The 14,433-nt window shown below is 38.9% G+C and overlaps 2 protein-coding genes and 1 pseudogene across 13 annotated transcripts in view; 2 read left to right on the top strand and 1 right to left on the bottom strand.

The window, feature by feature from the left end:
- Window positions 1-14,433, bottom strand: part of CDK7 (cyclin dependent kinase 7) — a 54,403-nt gene that overhangs the window by 26,064 nt on the left and 13,906 nt on the right. For 6 of the 11 annotated variants that reach the window (XM_045896044.2, XM_064596204.1, XM_045896075.2 and 3 more), the window contains 5 exons: window positions 13,799-13,898; window positions 5,944-6,030; window positions 4,505-4,654; window positions 2,185-2,332; window positions 1,592-1,786 (listed from right to left, as the gene is read on the bottom strand). In XM_045896044.2, coding sequence (XP_045752000.1) covers window positions 1,758-1,786; window positions 2,185-2,332; window positions 4,505-4,654; window positions 5,944-6,030; window positions 13,799-13,898 — 514 coding nt within the window. In that variant the 3' untranslated portion in view covers window positions 1,592-1,757. Of the gene's footprint in view, window positions 1-1,591; window positions 1,787-2,184; window positions 2,333-4,504; window positions 4,655-5,943; window positions 6,031-13,798; window positions 13,899-14,433 lie in introns of those variants that run through there. The other 5 variants (XR_010413090.1, XM_045896053.3, XM_045896069.3 and 2 more) reach the window with 2 other exon arrangements.
- Window positions 1-14,433, top strand: part of CCDC125 (coiled-coil domain containing 125) — a 50,933-nt gene that overhangs the window by 28,454 nt on the left and 8,046 nt on the right. Inside the window, exon 12 of one of the 2 annotated variants that reach the window (XM_064596202.1) lies at window positions 727-2,329. The exons of the other annotated variant lie outside the window; for it this stretch is intronic. Within the exon in view, the coding sequence (XP_064452272.1) occupies window positions 727-744 (18 nt within the window). The 3' untranslated portion in view covers window positions 745-2,329. Of the gene's footprint in view, window positions 1-726; window positions 2,330-14,433 lie in introns of those variants that run through there. 2 annotated transcript variants of the gene reach the window in all.
- LOC135365277 (ATP synthase subunit g, mitochondrial-like) lies at window positions 4,626-5,034 on the top strand (annotated as a pseudogene).

Raw genomic sequence — 14,433 nt, 5'->3', positions numbered from 1 at the left:
ATATGGTTAGCAAATGTGAGGAGCTATTCAACCACAGTAGAAATTTTAAAAATGTAAATTAGAATGAGATACCAAATTAGCAAAGATCACAAAGATTATGTGAGTACTAGAAATGATGAGGTGAAACAGATCCTTTCATACAGTGTTGATGGGACTGTGTATATTTGAGACCCTGCATTCAATCTTGGGGGTATACACTCAGAAGTGAAACTGCTAGATCATATGAAAATGCTCTTTAAAAATTTTTAAGGAAAGGCCAAAGTTTTCCACAGCAGTGACACCATTTTACATTCCAACCGATAATGCACAAGGGTCCCAACTTCTCCACATCCTCATCAACACTTGTTATTTTCTGGGATTTGTTTTTTGTTTTTTTTTTATAGTAAAGATCCTAACTGGTATGAAGTGATATCTCATTGTGGTTTTGACTTGCATTTCCCTAATGATTAGTGATGTTGAGCATCTTTTCATGTGCTTATTGGCCATTTCTATATCATCTTTGGTGAAATGTCTATTCAAGTCCTTTGCCCATTTTTTAATATTTTTTTATTGTTGAGCTTTCTTATCAGATATATGATTTGCATCTTTTCACTCTGTGCTTATCACTCCTTTGATACATACAAGTTTTAAATCCTGATGTAGTCTATTTTGTCTTTTTAAAGAAAGCAGAGTTTTCTCTCTTGGTAGCAAAGAAACCAGATTCTAAGCACACCTGTTGGCTTATAGATGGAGAATACCATGTGACAAGGCATGTGGACTGCCTTAAGAAGCTGGGAAAGGCCTCTGGCTGACAGCTACCAGGACAAGAAGCACGTGCATTAAAATTACATGAAATGAATGAGTTTGGAAGCCAATTCTTCCCTAGAAACTCAGATCAACTGACATCTTGATTTTGACCTATGCAAAAAACACAGTTGGGCCAGGTCAGACATCTGGCTTACAGAACTGTGAGCTAGTAAATTTGTGTTACTTTAAGCTGCTATATTTATGGTAATTTTTATACAGAACAAGAAAAATAACAGTCCATAAAGCATGAGTATGTAGTGTTATATACATAATATATATTTTTATATATTAAATGAATATTAAATAAACTAGATTTATATGTATTAACATGGAAGGAATTAAAGTTTTGAGTAAAAAAAATTATGAGATGTACAGCCTATCACTCATAAAATTTTGAGACCCAAAACAATATGGTGTATTATTACACGTATTTTTATAAAATAGCAGTATAAAATCATGGAAGGACACACTCATTTCCTAAGAGTCACTCTCCTTTCGGGAAGGTGAAAAGGAAAAGAATGGAATGACATATTAAAGGACCTCAATTTCATTTGTAATTTTTTCTTCTTTTTTTCCTATTTAGTATATTAACATTTGTTAACTCTAGGTAGGAGGTATATGCTACATTTCTACTCCTGCTTCAATTTTTGAATACTACCCCTGCTACTACAAATCTGTGGCCAGATCACCAAAGTAACTGATGATTATTTTTATTAAGGTTTCCTTAATGCATTTTCAATTCTACATTTCAGAGAATTGAACTTAATCTTACTTTTGCACTCTCATCAAAAAAATCAGAATTAAGTTTGTTTTAAAATACATTTAATAAAAATAATCCAGTTTTACATATTTTACATGTGTGGAATATTTACAAATTCCTTCTACAGCATTTACTAAACGTTTACTATTTCTCCATTATTTGCCTTGACTATTTCCTTCAGTAGTAAAATACTGTCCAGTGATCTCTGTAACTAAAAAATTAGCTTCTTGGGTAATCCTCCTAGGTGAAAAAAAAATGAGGTTGTTCACATTTAATCTTAACAGCAATTCTAACCAGTCACTGCATTCCAACTACATTCATTTTACTTGCTTTGATTTGCTAATAAGACTTATTTAACATTAAGCATACAGGATACCAGTAAAAATTTATGAAGAAAATAAGGTACATATTGGTAAGTTCTCGCAACTCTGAGGTATACTCAGAAGTGCCCATATCCTTTTAAAAAGCTTGATTTAATTATTTTCAGTGGAAACAAATAACACTAAAATACCACATTCTGTACCACACTTACGAAACAGCTCACAATCTACATTTCTTAGCTGCCCCTCGATCACTAGCTATATATGACCTACTTGGGAGTTTTCTGAATTCATTTCTTATGAAAATGAAAGTTTTACCTTGTTCCAAGGCCTGTGTTCTCTTCCGTTTTGTTGCTACAGCTGGATTTGACTGCTCCTTTAGAGTTTCCAATGGACAGTTTGGTCTTGGCAGCTGACATCCAGGTGTTGGCCCTGGCCGATTACTGAAATATTTAGTTTTCAATGCCTTGAAAAAGGAAACATACCAAGGAAAGTAGCATTTTAAGTGAGTATCTGAACCGTGTTTAAGGAAATCTAACCTCCAGGGGCGCCTGGGTGGCTCAGTCGTTAAGAGTCTGCCTTCGGCTCGGGTCATGATCCCAGGGTCCTGGGATCGAGCCCCGCATCGGGCTCCCTGCTTGGCTGGAAGCCTGCTTCTCCCTCTCCCACTCCCCCTGCTTGTGTTCCCTCTCTCACTAGATCTCCCTCTGTTCAAAAAAAATCTTAAAATCTACCCTCCAGAATTTTGGGAATATTAAAAACACTATGTGAATACCCCACTTCCAAAACGAAATTAATTTCAAGAATTTAGATGAGCACATTACTACAAATAGACATAAAAGAGCTTAAGATCAGCTGATAATTCCATTACCATAAGAAAAAGACACTAAAGATTTTATTTGACAAAGCCAGAACACATTTTAAAAAATGTATTCTATCAAAATACAACTCACATAAGTTGTCACAACTAGTATTTTTCTATAAATTTCGAGTTTTACTATTAATGAAAACAACTTTCTAGATAATCTGACCTAGTCTCAAGTTTCTTATGATGGAGCTAATAAATATATGTGTATGGATGGAAAGGTAACGAGGTATTCTAATGGTAAAATATCTAGCATGTATGTATTAATGTAGCATCATGTACTGCAAAAAAGAGATGGCCTATAGAAATAAATGTAGTAAACAGTGATTTGGTAGTCTGTAATAAAATTAAGTGGAAAAAATCCACTTTGTATTCTTGGTATATTGTACATTAACATCATTTGTTAGATATGAAAACTTGTGACATTTCATTTTAATCAGTCTTACTTTATGAAGCCAAATCATTGTACTGTGATGCATTCCTTCATTTCCCTGCTCCAATTTTAAGTGTTTGTGACATTATCCTTTTTTGTTTTGTGCTTGTTTTGAAAACAAAGAAATTGGATTTTGCCCCCCAATCCACAGGGCTTTTATTTTTTTCTTTGGTAACATTTCTCCCTTCTTTTATAAGAGCAGATATTCTTGGTCTTCCTAATGTTTTCTGAGTTTGATTCTTATTTCCCTTAAACAAGGGTATCAGTATTTGTTCTATTTACAGTATCTTTCAATCTCTTGTAAGCATAAGTTGTATTAAGAACTATACGGGGTGCCTGGGTTGCTCAGTTGGTTGAGTGTCTGCCTTCAGCTCAGGTCATGATCCCGGGGTCCTGGGATCAGGCTGCATGTTGGGCTCTCTGCTCAGCAGGGAGCCTACTTCTCCCTCTCCCTCTGTCTACCGCTCTGCCTGCTTGTGCTCTCTCTGTCAAATAAATAAATAAAACCTTAAAACAAAAAACAAAACGAAAAAAACTATATGATTTTTGGGGTGCCTGGCTCGTTCAGTCACGAGAGCACACAGCTCTTGATCTCGGGGATTTGAGTTCGAGCCCCACATAGGGTGTAGAGATTACTTAAAAATAAAATCTTTAGGGCACCTGGGTGGCTCAGTCGTTAAGCGTCTGCCTTCGGCTCAGGTCATGATCCCAGGGTCCTGGGATTGAGTCCCGCATCGGGCTCCCTGCTCTGTGGGGAGCCTGCTTCTCCCTCTCCTCCCCACTTGTCCTCTCTATCTCACTATCTCTGTCTCTCTCTCAAATAAATAAAATCTAAAAAATAAAATAAAATAAAATAAATAAAATCTTTAAAAAAGAAAAGAACTGTATTATTTTCTTCCCCATTATCACTTTCTGACTATGACAATGATCAGGATGCATACTGGGACTGTATTTCATGGGGAAAAAAACCAAAACACTTTTGGCATTAGGCTAGCACAAACCTAATTGAAATAACCATTATCTTAACAAGTACAGAACCCTTATTTTTTCTTCTCTAGGTAAACTACTTGAAAGCCAATTAATTATGAAATAAATATATATTTATATGTTCCTTAACAAAAGTAAATTCTCCTGTTGTTATGTGTGCTTGATGTAATTTAATATCAGACTGAACAGCTTGTAGCCTGGGGACAAGATAAAATTTGTTATTCCTTAAAACAAAAACACATCTTTACAGTACTTAAAGAATGTTAGAATATCTTAAGAAATTCTACTTTTATCTATGCCAGAATTAAGATTATCCTCATATTTCCTAATATAAGAAAGATATGCTAAAATACCTGTGTTGCTGTAATTCGAGTACATGGGTTAAATAAGAATAAGCCTTGTATGAGATCTAGCAAGTCGTCTCCTGCTGCAATGAAGATGTGTTGTAACGGGATTCCAGGAAAACTCTTAAATGTCACGAAATCTGGAAGACTACACATGTCCTGTAAAAATATTTATAATTCAAACTTAAGGATTGAAAGGCATATAGTTCTGAAATGAAGAACTAAAACTGTCAAATGGAGAATGTAATGATTTCCATTGAATTGCTGTGCACCATTGTCAGAAATCATTTGGTCAGATTCAGTGGCCATCCGGGGCACTGGACTTTCCATCCTGGAACCATGGCCCAGTTTGTTCATAATCTTGTGGAGAAGACCTGGTGTTGTGAACGCTGCTATGACTTACTTCAAAACTTTGATTGACCACATTTTGGCACTATGGCAAGGTTGAACTGGTTCCTCTAACACCTGCTGAGATTCCTATAGCTATTCAGAGCTTGAAAAAATTTTTACCACAGTTTCAATCAGAAGGTAGAGTCTGATTAAAATTTCTCTTTTCTAGTATTTATTCTCAGGAGATGGGCTGTAATAGGGTTAGGAAAATCTAAAGGTTTACAATTTTAATTTAAGAATAAACAAATGAGGGGTGCCTGAGTGGCTCAGTCAGTTAGGTGTCTGCCCTTGGCTCAGGTCATGATCTCAGGGTCCTGGGATGGAGTCCTGCATCAGGCTCCCTGCTCAGTGGGGAGTCTGCTTCTCCCTCTCTCTCTGTCCCTACCCCCGACCCCCTACCCCCTTCCTCGTGCTCTTTTTCTCAAATAAATAAAAATTTTAAGAATGAACAAGTGAGATTATCTTACTGAACTATAATATATAAAATTTAGCAACTTAAATTGGTGTAAATTTTACCCAAGATTTTTCTTTTTTGTAGACAAGGTAATGGGTTAAAAATATTCATGGTACTGAGACATCTTAACTGTTGGTGAAAATTCTATAAATACACCCTAAATCCACCGAGATGTTGATAAACATGAAATACCCATCAAATGAATTATCATGCAGCTGTTAAAAAGAAAAAGGTTAGTAATAAATATTAAGTAAAAAGAGCAAGTTGGTTGCAAAACAATTATATGGTATGATCCCATTTTTATTAAGACAAGACAGAAAATGCAACTCTATGTTTATGTGCTTGTATATGTATCCTCATAGCGAGACTTTCCACCAAATTGACAGTGATTAACCCTGGAATGGGAACTACTGGGATGGAGAAAGGGCAACATGTACAAAGAAGGCTGGACGGTATACCACAATTTTAACTTTCTATTTGATATAAATTTTTCAGAGTATATATTACTAGTAAATTAAGACAATGAATACATTTAAGTAATATCTACATGACATCAACATGAAGAATCCTAACTAAATTTCAAAGAACATGTATGAAGGCTTACAGGCCACTGTTCCTCAGTTGGTGTGCCCAAAGTTTCAAATATTCTTGTTAGTTGATCAAGGTCTGAATCTCCTGGCAAAAAAGGAACCTGAAAGAGTGAGATGCAGGTATTTCAAGGTGGTTTATAATAGTTACACAAATAATACTATAAATTTAATAAAAAACCTAAACTGTGGGGCACCTGGGTGGCTCAGTCGGTTAAGCATCTGCCTTCGGTTTAGGTCATGATCCCAAGGTCCTGGGATTGAGCCCTGCATCGGGCTCCCTGCTCAGCAGGAAGCCTGCTTCTCCCTCTCCCACTCCCCCTACTTGTGTTCCCTCTCTCGCTATGTCTCACTCTGGCTATTAAATAAATAAAATCTTAAAAAAAATACAAAACTAAACTGTTTAACAAAAATCAAAATGTAGTCTGAGGTATACTAGATGTGGCACTGGATCCTACCACTGCTAACCAAATAAAGAGCATCATGTTTCCCATTTTATTCACTCCAGAGATCTTTAATAAACACCATGTAATAGGTACTGTGCTAACTAATTAAACCCTAGGCATTTAAAGAGGGAACAAGACAAGGACACTTGGGTGGCTCAGTCAGGTGAGTGTCCAACTTTTGATCTCAGTTCAGGTCTTGATCTCAGGGTTGCAAGTTCAAGCCCCACACTGGGCTCCACATTGGGCATGGAGCATACTTAAAAAAAAGTGAACAAGACAGTCCTTGCTCTCCCATAGGGTGCATGTAGAGAATGCTGGTAATACAACTAAAGGGGCATCTGCCAGATGATGTTTTCAGTGAGAGCAGGATACTAGCATACACAGAACAGCACCTAGCCCACTCTAATAGGTCAAGGAAGGCTTCCTAGAGGAAGCAGCGGAGAAAGCTGAAAGATGAGAGTTAGCCAGAGGAAAAGTGTTAAGATGGAGGAAAACTATTCTAGCTAAAGTATAGGAGCAACGGTTGCCAGGCAGAAGAACATCTATATTACAATCTTATTTATTTTTTTTATTTAATTTTTATTTTATTTTTAAAGATTTTATTTATTTATTTGATAGAGAGAGAATGAGAGACAGAGAGCATGAGAGGGAAGAGGGTCAGAGGGAGAAGCAGACCCCCCGCTGAGCAGGGAGTTCGATGTGGGACTCGATCCAGGGACTCCAGGATCATGACCTGAGCCGAAGGCAGTCGCCCAACCAACTGAGCCACCCAGGCGCCCTACAATCTTATTTAAATAATATCTTGGCATACTATTTCTCTGAAGAGGTATAATGCAAACTTTAAAAGGAAAAGTGATTACAAGTTAAAAATTAGAAACTAATAAATAATTAAAATCCTTGCTATACACAGACATTATTTCCCAATTCATTCTCAAACATCTAAGTAAATACATAGGAGAGTAAAAAAGAGTTTGCTCTGTGAATAACAGAGGCCTTCCATACTGTTAGAGGCCTTGAGAAAGTTTATCAACTCAATGAGAAGATAAGATCAAGTACCAGCTTTCCAACATTTCTATTACTGTGGACCACTACCACCACCTCCACCAACCCCTGTCAAAAAAGCATTTAACTCTACCAGTTATCAATTTATTCCAAGCTCACCCTTTTTGCCTTTTCTGAGAAAACAGATGTGGACCTTTAAATGTGTTTCTTTTGGCAGCTGAAACATTATAGGAAGACTTCTGCTTCCTGGTTCTAGCTTATATGCCCAGTCGACTCCTGGGGCACTCTCAGCTTCTCTAGCAACAGGTTCCCATAACGGTGGGCACCTTCTTCAGTGCCCAGTGCACAGAGCCGCTTCCCTCTACAGAGGGTTGTGTAGCAGAGTGCCTCCAAAAAACCATCTCTCCCAGAATAGCTTTCCTCTGCATGTAAGAGGACAGATTTTCAACAAGTTCTGCCAACACAGCTCTACAGCAACTTCTCTATCATCCAGTGTGCCACATTGTGCCCTTTCCAAGGTCTCAGTCCCAGCGTCCTCTTCCTTGGGTGCTCTCAGTCCTAGGGTGGCTGCTCCTTTTGACCATTCATATATTCTTTAAAATATTCTCTTTGGGGCGCCTGGGTGGCTCAGTTGGTTAAGCGACTGCCTTCAGCTCAGGTCATGGTCCCGGAGTCCCGGGATCGAGTCCCACGTCGGGCTCCAAGCTCAGCAGGGAGCCTGCTTCTCCCTCTGACCCTCTCTCCTCTCATGCTGTTTCTCTCTCTCAAATAAATAAATAAATAAAATCTTTAAAAAAAAAAAAAAATATTCTCTTTGCTTGCTTTCTTTTTAAGATTTATTTATTTTAGCGAGAGACAGAACTTGCACTCGTGGGGGGGGCGGGTAGGCAGAGGGAGAGAGAGTCTTAAGCAGACTCAGTGCTGAGCACAGAGCCCAATACCTGAGATTGCAACCTGGCAGAAACCAGGAGTCAGACACTTAACCAAACGCACCACCCAAGAACCCCTCTCTTTACTTTTTATTAGTCAATCCTTCATTATTCCAACAGCTAATCATAGTTAACTCTTAATATTAAACTTCCCTCTTTAATATGTGGTTTCTATTTTCTGACTGGATCCAGATTTAATACAATCCCTATGTATAACACTGGACTATTATGTATATATGAAATGTGCACCCAAAAAAAGAAACCTGAAATTAACACTGCATGACTATTTTTAGGCATGCTAATATTTTCTTCTCATACTTCAGAAGATAATCTCCTACTCTGCAGACTACTAAAGTAAATTGTACTGTTAAGATCTGAAGAGGGGGGCCTGGGTGGCTCAATCGGTTAAGCATCTGCCTTCAGCTCAGGTCACGATTCCAGGTTCCTGGGATCGAGCCCCGTGCTGAGCTCCCTTTCCTTTTGCTCCCCTCTCCACTTGTGCTCTCTCAAATAAATAAATAAAATCTTAAAAAAAAAAGATCTGAAGAAAGGGACACTCATCATCATAGCCTTATAATTTTGTGGGCAAGCTGGCAATTTAATCAGATTTTAAGGATGGGTGTTTTAGTATGATGTAAAAAAAAAAAAATTTTTTTTTAGTATTTATTTATGTAATCTCTATACCCAATGTGGGGCTCAAACTCATGATCCTGAGATCAAGAGTCACACACTCCAAGGTGCCTGTGTGGCAGTCAGTTAAGTGTCCGACTCTTGGTTTCAGCTCAAGTTGTGATCTCAGGTTTGTGAGATCAAGCCCTGCATTGGGCTCTGCACTCAGCATGGAGTCTGCATGAGATTCTCTCTTTCCCTCTGCCCCTCCTGCTCATGCTGTCTCTCTAGATAAATCTTAAAAAAAAAAAAAAATCACACACTCCTCCAACTGAGCCAGTGAGGCGTCCCATGATGTAAAATCATGGATCTCAACTTGAATAAACCAACTATAAAAGACATTTATGAGAAAAAGTGGGAAATCTGAACACGGACTGGTACTGATTTATCATCCTTCCTTTTCTTGAGAGGATAATGGTATTGTAGTCATAATAAAAAAAATTCTTATCTTTTAGAGACATAGTAGTATGAAGAAAATAGCATATCTGGGATTTGTGGCAAAAAAAAAATGTGGTGTAAGAGAATTATAAAATAAAGCTGGTCATGTGTTAAAAACTGTTGAAGCTTATTGGTGGGCACACTGAGGCTCATTTTTCTCCCCAGAGACTCCCCTACTGAAACTCTCATCCCTTCTGCTTCAATCTGGACTAGTTGCTTTCTGGGCCTGATGCACACCTGCTTCCTCAGAACTTCCTTTCACTATTAAATGAGGAATTCTATTCACCCCTTTTCTGTACTCAATCTCATGTTCTTGGGATCCTACATCTTTCTTTTTTTTTTTTTTAAAGACTTTATTTATTGGAGAGAGAGAGGGACAGTGACAGAGAGCACACAGGTGGGGAGGAGAGGGAGAAGCAGGTTCCGCACTGAGCAGGGAGCCCAACGTGGGGCTCAATCCCAGGACTCTGGGATCATGACCTGAGCCAAAGGCAGATGGTTAACCTACTGAGCCACTCAGGCGCCCCTCGGGATCCCACATCTTTCTCTTGATTTACTGTCATGTAATAGTGAGCACAGCTTCCAATAAATTCCTAAGAAAGGAAGCAGATGTAAAATTTTTAGTGTTATAAATTGTATTTATTCTCAAAGCTAACTGAAAATACAAAAGGGCACAAAATTCTAGGTTGAAAATTATTTTCCTCCACAATGTGTTCTATTGTCTTCCAGATTTCAGTGTTACTATTGAGAAGTCAGATGCCATTCTTTTCCCTAATCCTTCATTATGGTTTCTATGTAAGCTCTCTGGTTTTCCTCTCTGTGGAAATAAAGTATTTTTCGTATACTCTGGTACCCTGAAATTTCACAATATGCCTTGGCATGGGTCTTTTTTCATTCACCGTGCAGTCTTTTTGGCACTTTAAGTCAATTCATATCCACCAATGCTGAGATATTGTCTTGTGAATTTCCTATCTTACATTTTCTTTGTTCTTTTTTGTTATATTCTAGGATCAATCCTGGATCAATCTGCTAGTTTTATTTTTTGGTCCTACTTGATGAAAGAATTCTTTAGCTAATTTTCCAATCTTTCCACTGTTTCTATTTGCTTTTAGTTACCCTATCTGGAAATTTTCAAGTATCCCTTATTCTTTGACTGTTCCTTTAGTAATAGAGCATCATGTTCTTGTTTTACAGATGCAGTATATTCTCTTAGTTCTCTGAAGGTGTGGTAGGGGTGGAGGGTTAATTTTCTCCTGCTACCTATTTTTCCCAAGTTTCTTTTTTATTTATTTTTTAAAAGATTTTATTTATTTGAAAGAGAGTGAGAAAGAGAGCATGAGCAGGGAGAGGGGCAGAGGAGAGGGAGAAGCAGACTCCCCGCTGAGCAGGGAGCTGGAGCGGGACCCTGGGATCATGACCTGCGCTGAAGGCAGACACTTAACCGACTGAGCCACCCAGGCATCCCATATCTAATGATCCTTGCCAATTACCTTATAATTCCTACATGCTGGAAGCCTTCATTAAGTATCTGGAAATCCTTGATAACTATGTAGTTATCACTGACTAACCATTCAAGGGTAAGGTATTAAAAACATTGATTAGAACTCAGAGGCTTTCTCTAGAAAGACTGGGTGGGGAGTTTAATGCCAGTTATCTGTGGATCTATTCTCTGGGGCCACTCAGTTCTTCCAGTAAAGGATCCTCTAATCTTTTGCCTGGGTTAAAGAGTTACTACAGCTTATTATAAAGGCTACCAGCATTCTGGGAGCTGAGCAGGGACCTACATTGAAGGTTTTACTGTTCAGCATACAGACTTTTATGTAATTTGCATGTTTTCACCCACATCCTCCACTGTCTCTAAGAATGGCTATGTCTGGAGATTTGTGTTTCAATTTCTTTAGAAAATAAACCTGTCTCTAGTGGAGGTATAAATAAGGTGGAAGTACAGTTGGACAAAGGGAAGTGACCTAGCTGTGTAGAGGGACCCTGGTATTAACGGCCCATATACAATTTTTTTTTGACCAACCCAGTTTTTAGTCTTATACCTCATTATTGTCATCAATGGTCACAGGTGCTTCTCAATAACTAAGCAACTTTAGCATTGTGTGTGCCAAGCCAAAACTGCCTCTAGTTGGCTTCTTTTTCTGTAAAATTTAAGCCGCCTTCATTTCTGGTTTTACATCTTCTGGCATAGTATTATGGGCATCTCCTAGTTTCAAACATGGCATTTATATACCTTTTTCAAGATAATTTATAAGGGTGAGGGGGGAGTTTTTGCCCTGCCATATTGAAAATCTTTAAGATATAATTATCACTTGGGCGCCTGGGTGGCTCAGTCGGTTAAGCAGCCGCCTTCAGCTCATGATCCCAGGGTCCTGGCATCGAGTCCCACATCAGGCTCCCTGCTCAGCAGGGAATCTGTTCTCCCTCTCCCTCTGCCCCTCACCCCTGCTAGTACTCGCTCTCTCAAATAAATAAAATCTTAAAAAAAAAAGAATGAAAGAGAGTGTGAACAGAGGGACAAGGGTGGGGAGGGGTAGAGAGAGAAAGAGAATCCCAAGCAGGCTCCACACGACCCTAAGATAATGAACTGAACTGAAATCAAGAGTCGGACACTTAACTGAGACACTAAGGCGCCCCTCCAACCTGTTTTTTTTTTTTTAAAGATTTTATTTATTTATTTAATTGACAGAGAGAGAGAGAGAGAGAGACAGCAAGAGAGGGAACAAGCAGGAGGAGTGGGAGAGGGAGAAGCAGACTCCCTGCCGAGCAAGGAGCCCGATGTGGGGCTCGATCCCAGGACCCCGGGATCATGATCTGAGCCGAAGGCAGACGCTTAATGACTGAGCCACCCAGGCGCCCTGTTCATTTTTAACTTGTCTCTCTCCACTTACTTTCTCAATGGAATGATAATTCATAACATTAGGGGCTATTTTTTTTTTTTTTTTTTTAAAGATTTTATTTATTTGGGCGCCTGGGTGGCTCAGTTGGTTAAGCGACTGCCTTCGGCTCAGGTCATGATCCTGGAGTCCCGGGATCGAGTCCCGCATCGGGCTCCCTGCTCGGCGGGGAGTCTGCTTCTCCCTCTGACCCTCTTCCCACTCATGCTCTCTGTCTCTCATTCTCTCTCTCTCAAATAAATAAATAAAATCTTTAAAAAAAAAAAAAAAAAGATTTTATTTATTTGACAGAGAGAGACACAGTGAGAGAGGGAACACAAGCAGGGGGAGTGGGAGAGGGAGAAGCAGGCTTCCCGCTGAGCAGGGAGCCCGATGCGGGGCTCAATCCCAGAACCCTGGGATCATGACCTGAGCCGAAGGCAGACACCCAACGACTGAGCCATCCAGGTGCCCCAGGGGCTATGGTTATATCCTGGTAATGAATGAACTGTGTTTGGGGGAGCTGACAGATTCTCAAATGTAAACTCTGTGTTTTCGTGAGTAGCAGAGCTGTCACATAGCTCATCCACAGGACCCATCACTAGCACAGGGATTACTATTCATCTTCAAATCTAAATGTGTGTTTCTTCTGCAAGCACCCAGAGAAGCAAGCTTCTCCAAATGATGCAGAGAACTCACACCAAACTAAAAAAAATGTTTGAGAAGGTAACTTTTCTTTGTGGCATATAGAAGCTATTTTCTGTGTTCAAGGAACTAAAAACCTGTTTTTTATGTCTCGGGTTCACATTTCTTTAAATACATATCACTTGAGAAGAAGAGTAGGGGTTGGAAACTGGAAGGCAGGGAGGAAAACACTCTCAGCTTCAGAAGGATTCCCCAATATTCCTTTGCCTTCATCATTCAGAAAGGCTAAACTAAACTTTATAGCTCAAGAAAAGTCTCTAAGGCACCATCTTTATCTCCAGTGCGGGTAGAAAGACGATGTTTTATTTTAAGATGGTTCCAGTCCAGAGAAATGCTACAGGACCACCACATCTACTTAGTTTGAACAGAACTAAAATAATCTTACACACACTCTGCTGAGAATGCAGCTGTGGTGGCTGGTGTTACATATCTCCTAAAGTGTAATTTTTAACAGCCCCAAACAAAAAAAGTCCCAGGACTACAAAAGTGCATCCTAACACTTTTAGTTACAGCAAAGATGTTACAATATTACAGCCTGATGAGTTTTATTATAATTTTATTTTAGATTATAGAAACGAGTTATAATAAAATCTTTATTGTCCTCAATGAGAGGTCTTCTCATCTCACATTAACAAAAAGGTTTGCTTTGGAGGAGGTGGTTTTTTTTTTAAATGGTCTGTTTTTTGGCCATTTTTGGAAGAATGGTGCTCCTCTCTAAGAATTATCTATGGGAAGATAATTCTTACACAAGTTATACAAATAGCTATTACAATATTGTAGTGTATACATCAATCCTAGACTTACCCTTAGAAGCAGCTCTGCTAATATACAGCCAACAGCCCACATGTCCACACCTACACCATACATTCTAGCTCCAAAGAGTAACTCAGGGGCCCGATACCACCTGAAGAACAAAAAGAAATAATGTAATCTTAAAATGGAATTATTAAAGTATTTCTTGGAGAAAACTCCTCAGCAAAACATCATCCCACTGATGAAATTCACTTTTATGGATATAGTAACTCAAGAAAAACTGGCTATAAAACCAAGCAGTTCCAGGGCTCCTGGGTGGTTCAGTTGGTTAAGCGTCTGCCTTTGGCTCGGGTCATGATCCCAGGTCCTGGGCTCGAGTCCTGCATCGGGCGCCCTGCTCAATGGGGAGCCTGCTTTTCCCTCTGCCTCTGCCTCTCTTCTCTGATGAATAAATAAATAAAAAATCTTAAAAAAACAAAACAAAAACAAGCAGTTCTATACTGAAGATTATACACATCCTTGGTCCATTTACTCTCCCAATCATAGATGTTTAACACCTTCTCTCTCCTGAAACTCTCAACACCGTCCTTCCTCTAAGCCAATGACCTTACTTCCGACTTCACTGAAAAAAAATCCAAGTAATGGGGGAAAAAAAAAGGGAAAAAGAAAAAAAATTTCCATGGACT

This window comes from Mirounga angustirostris, unplaced genomic scaffold (assembly GCF_029215605.1).
Source record: "Mirounga angustirostris isolate CCGP_5_RB_7025 unplaced genomic scaffold, mMirAng1.0.hap1 SCAF_7, whole genome shotgun sequence".
NCBI lineage: Eukaryota > Metazoa > Chordata > Mammalia > Carnivora > Phocidae > Mirounga > Mirounga angustirostris.
This window is presented reverse-complemented; position numbering and strand designations above follow the sequence as displayed.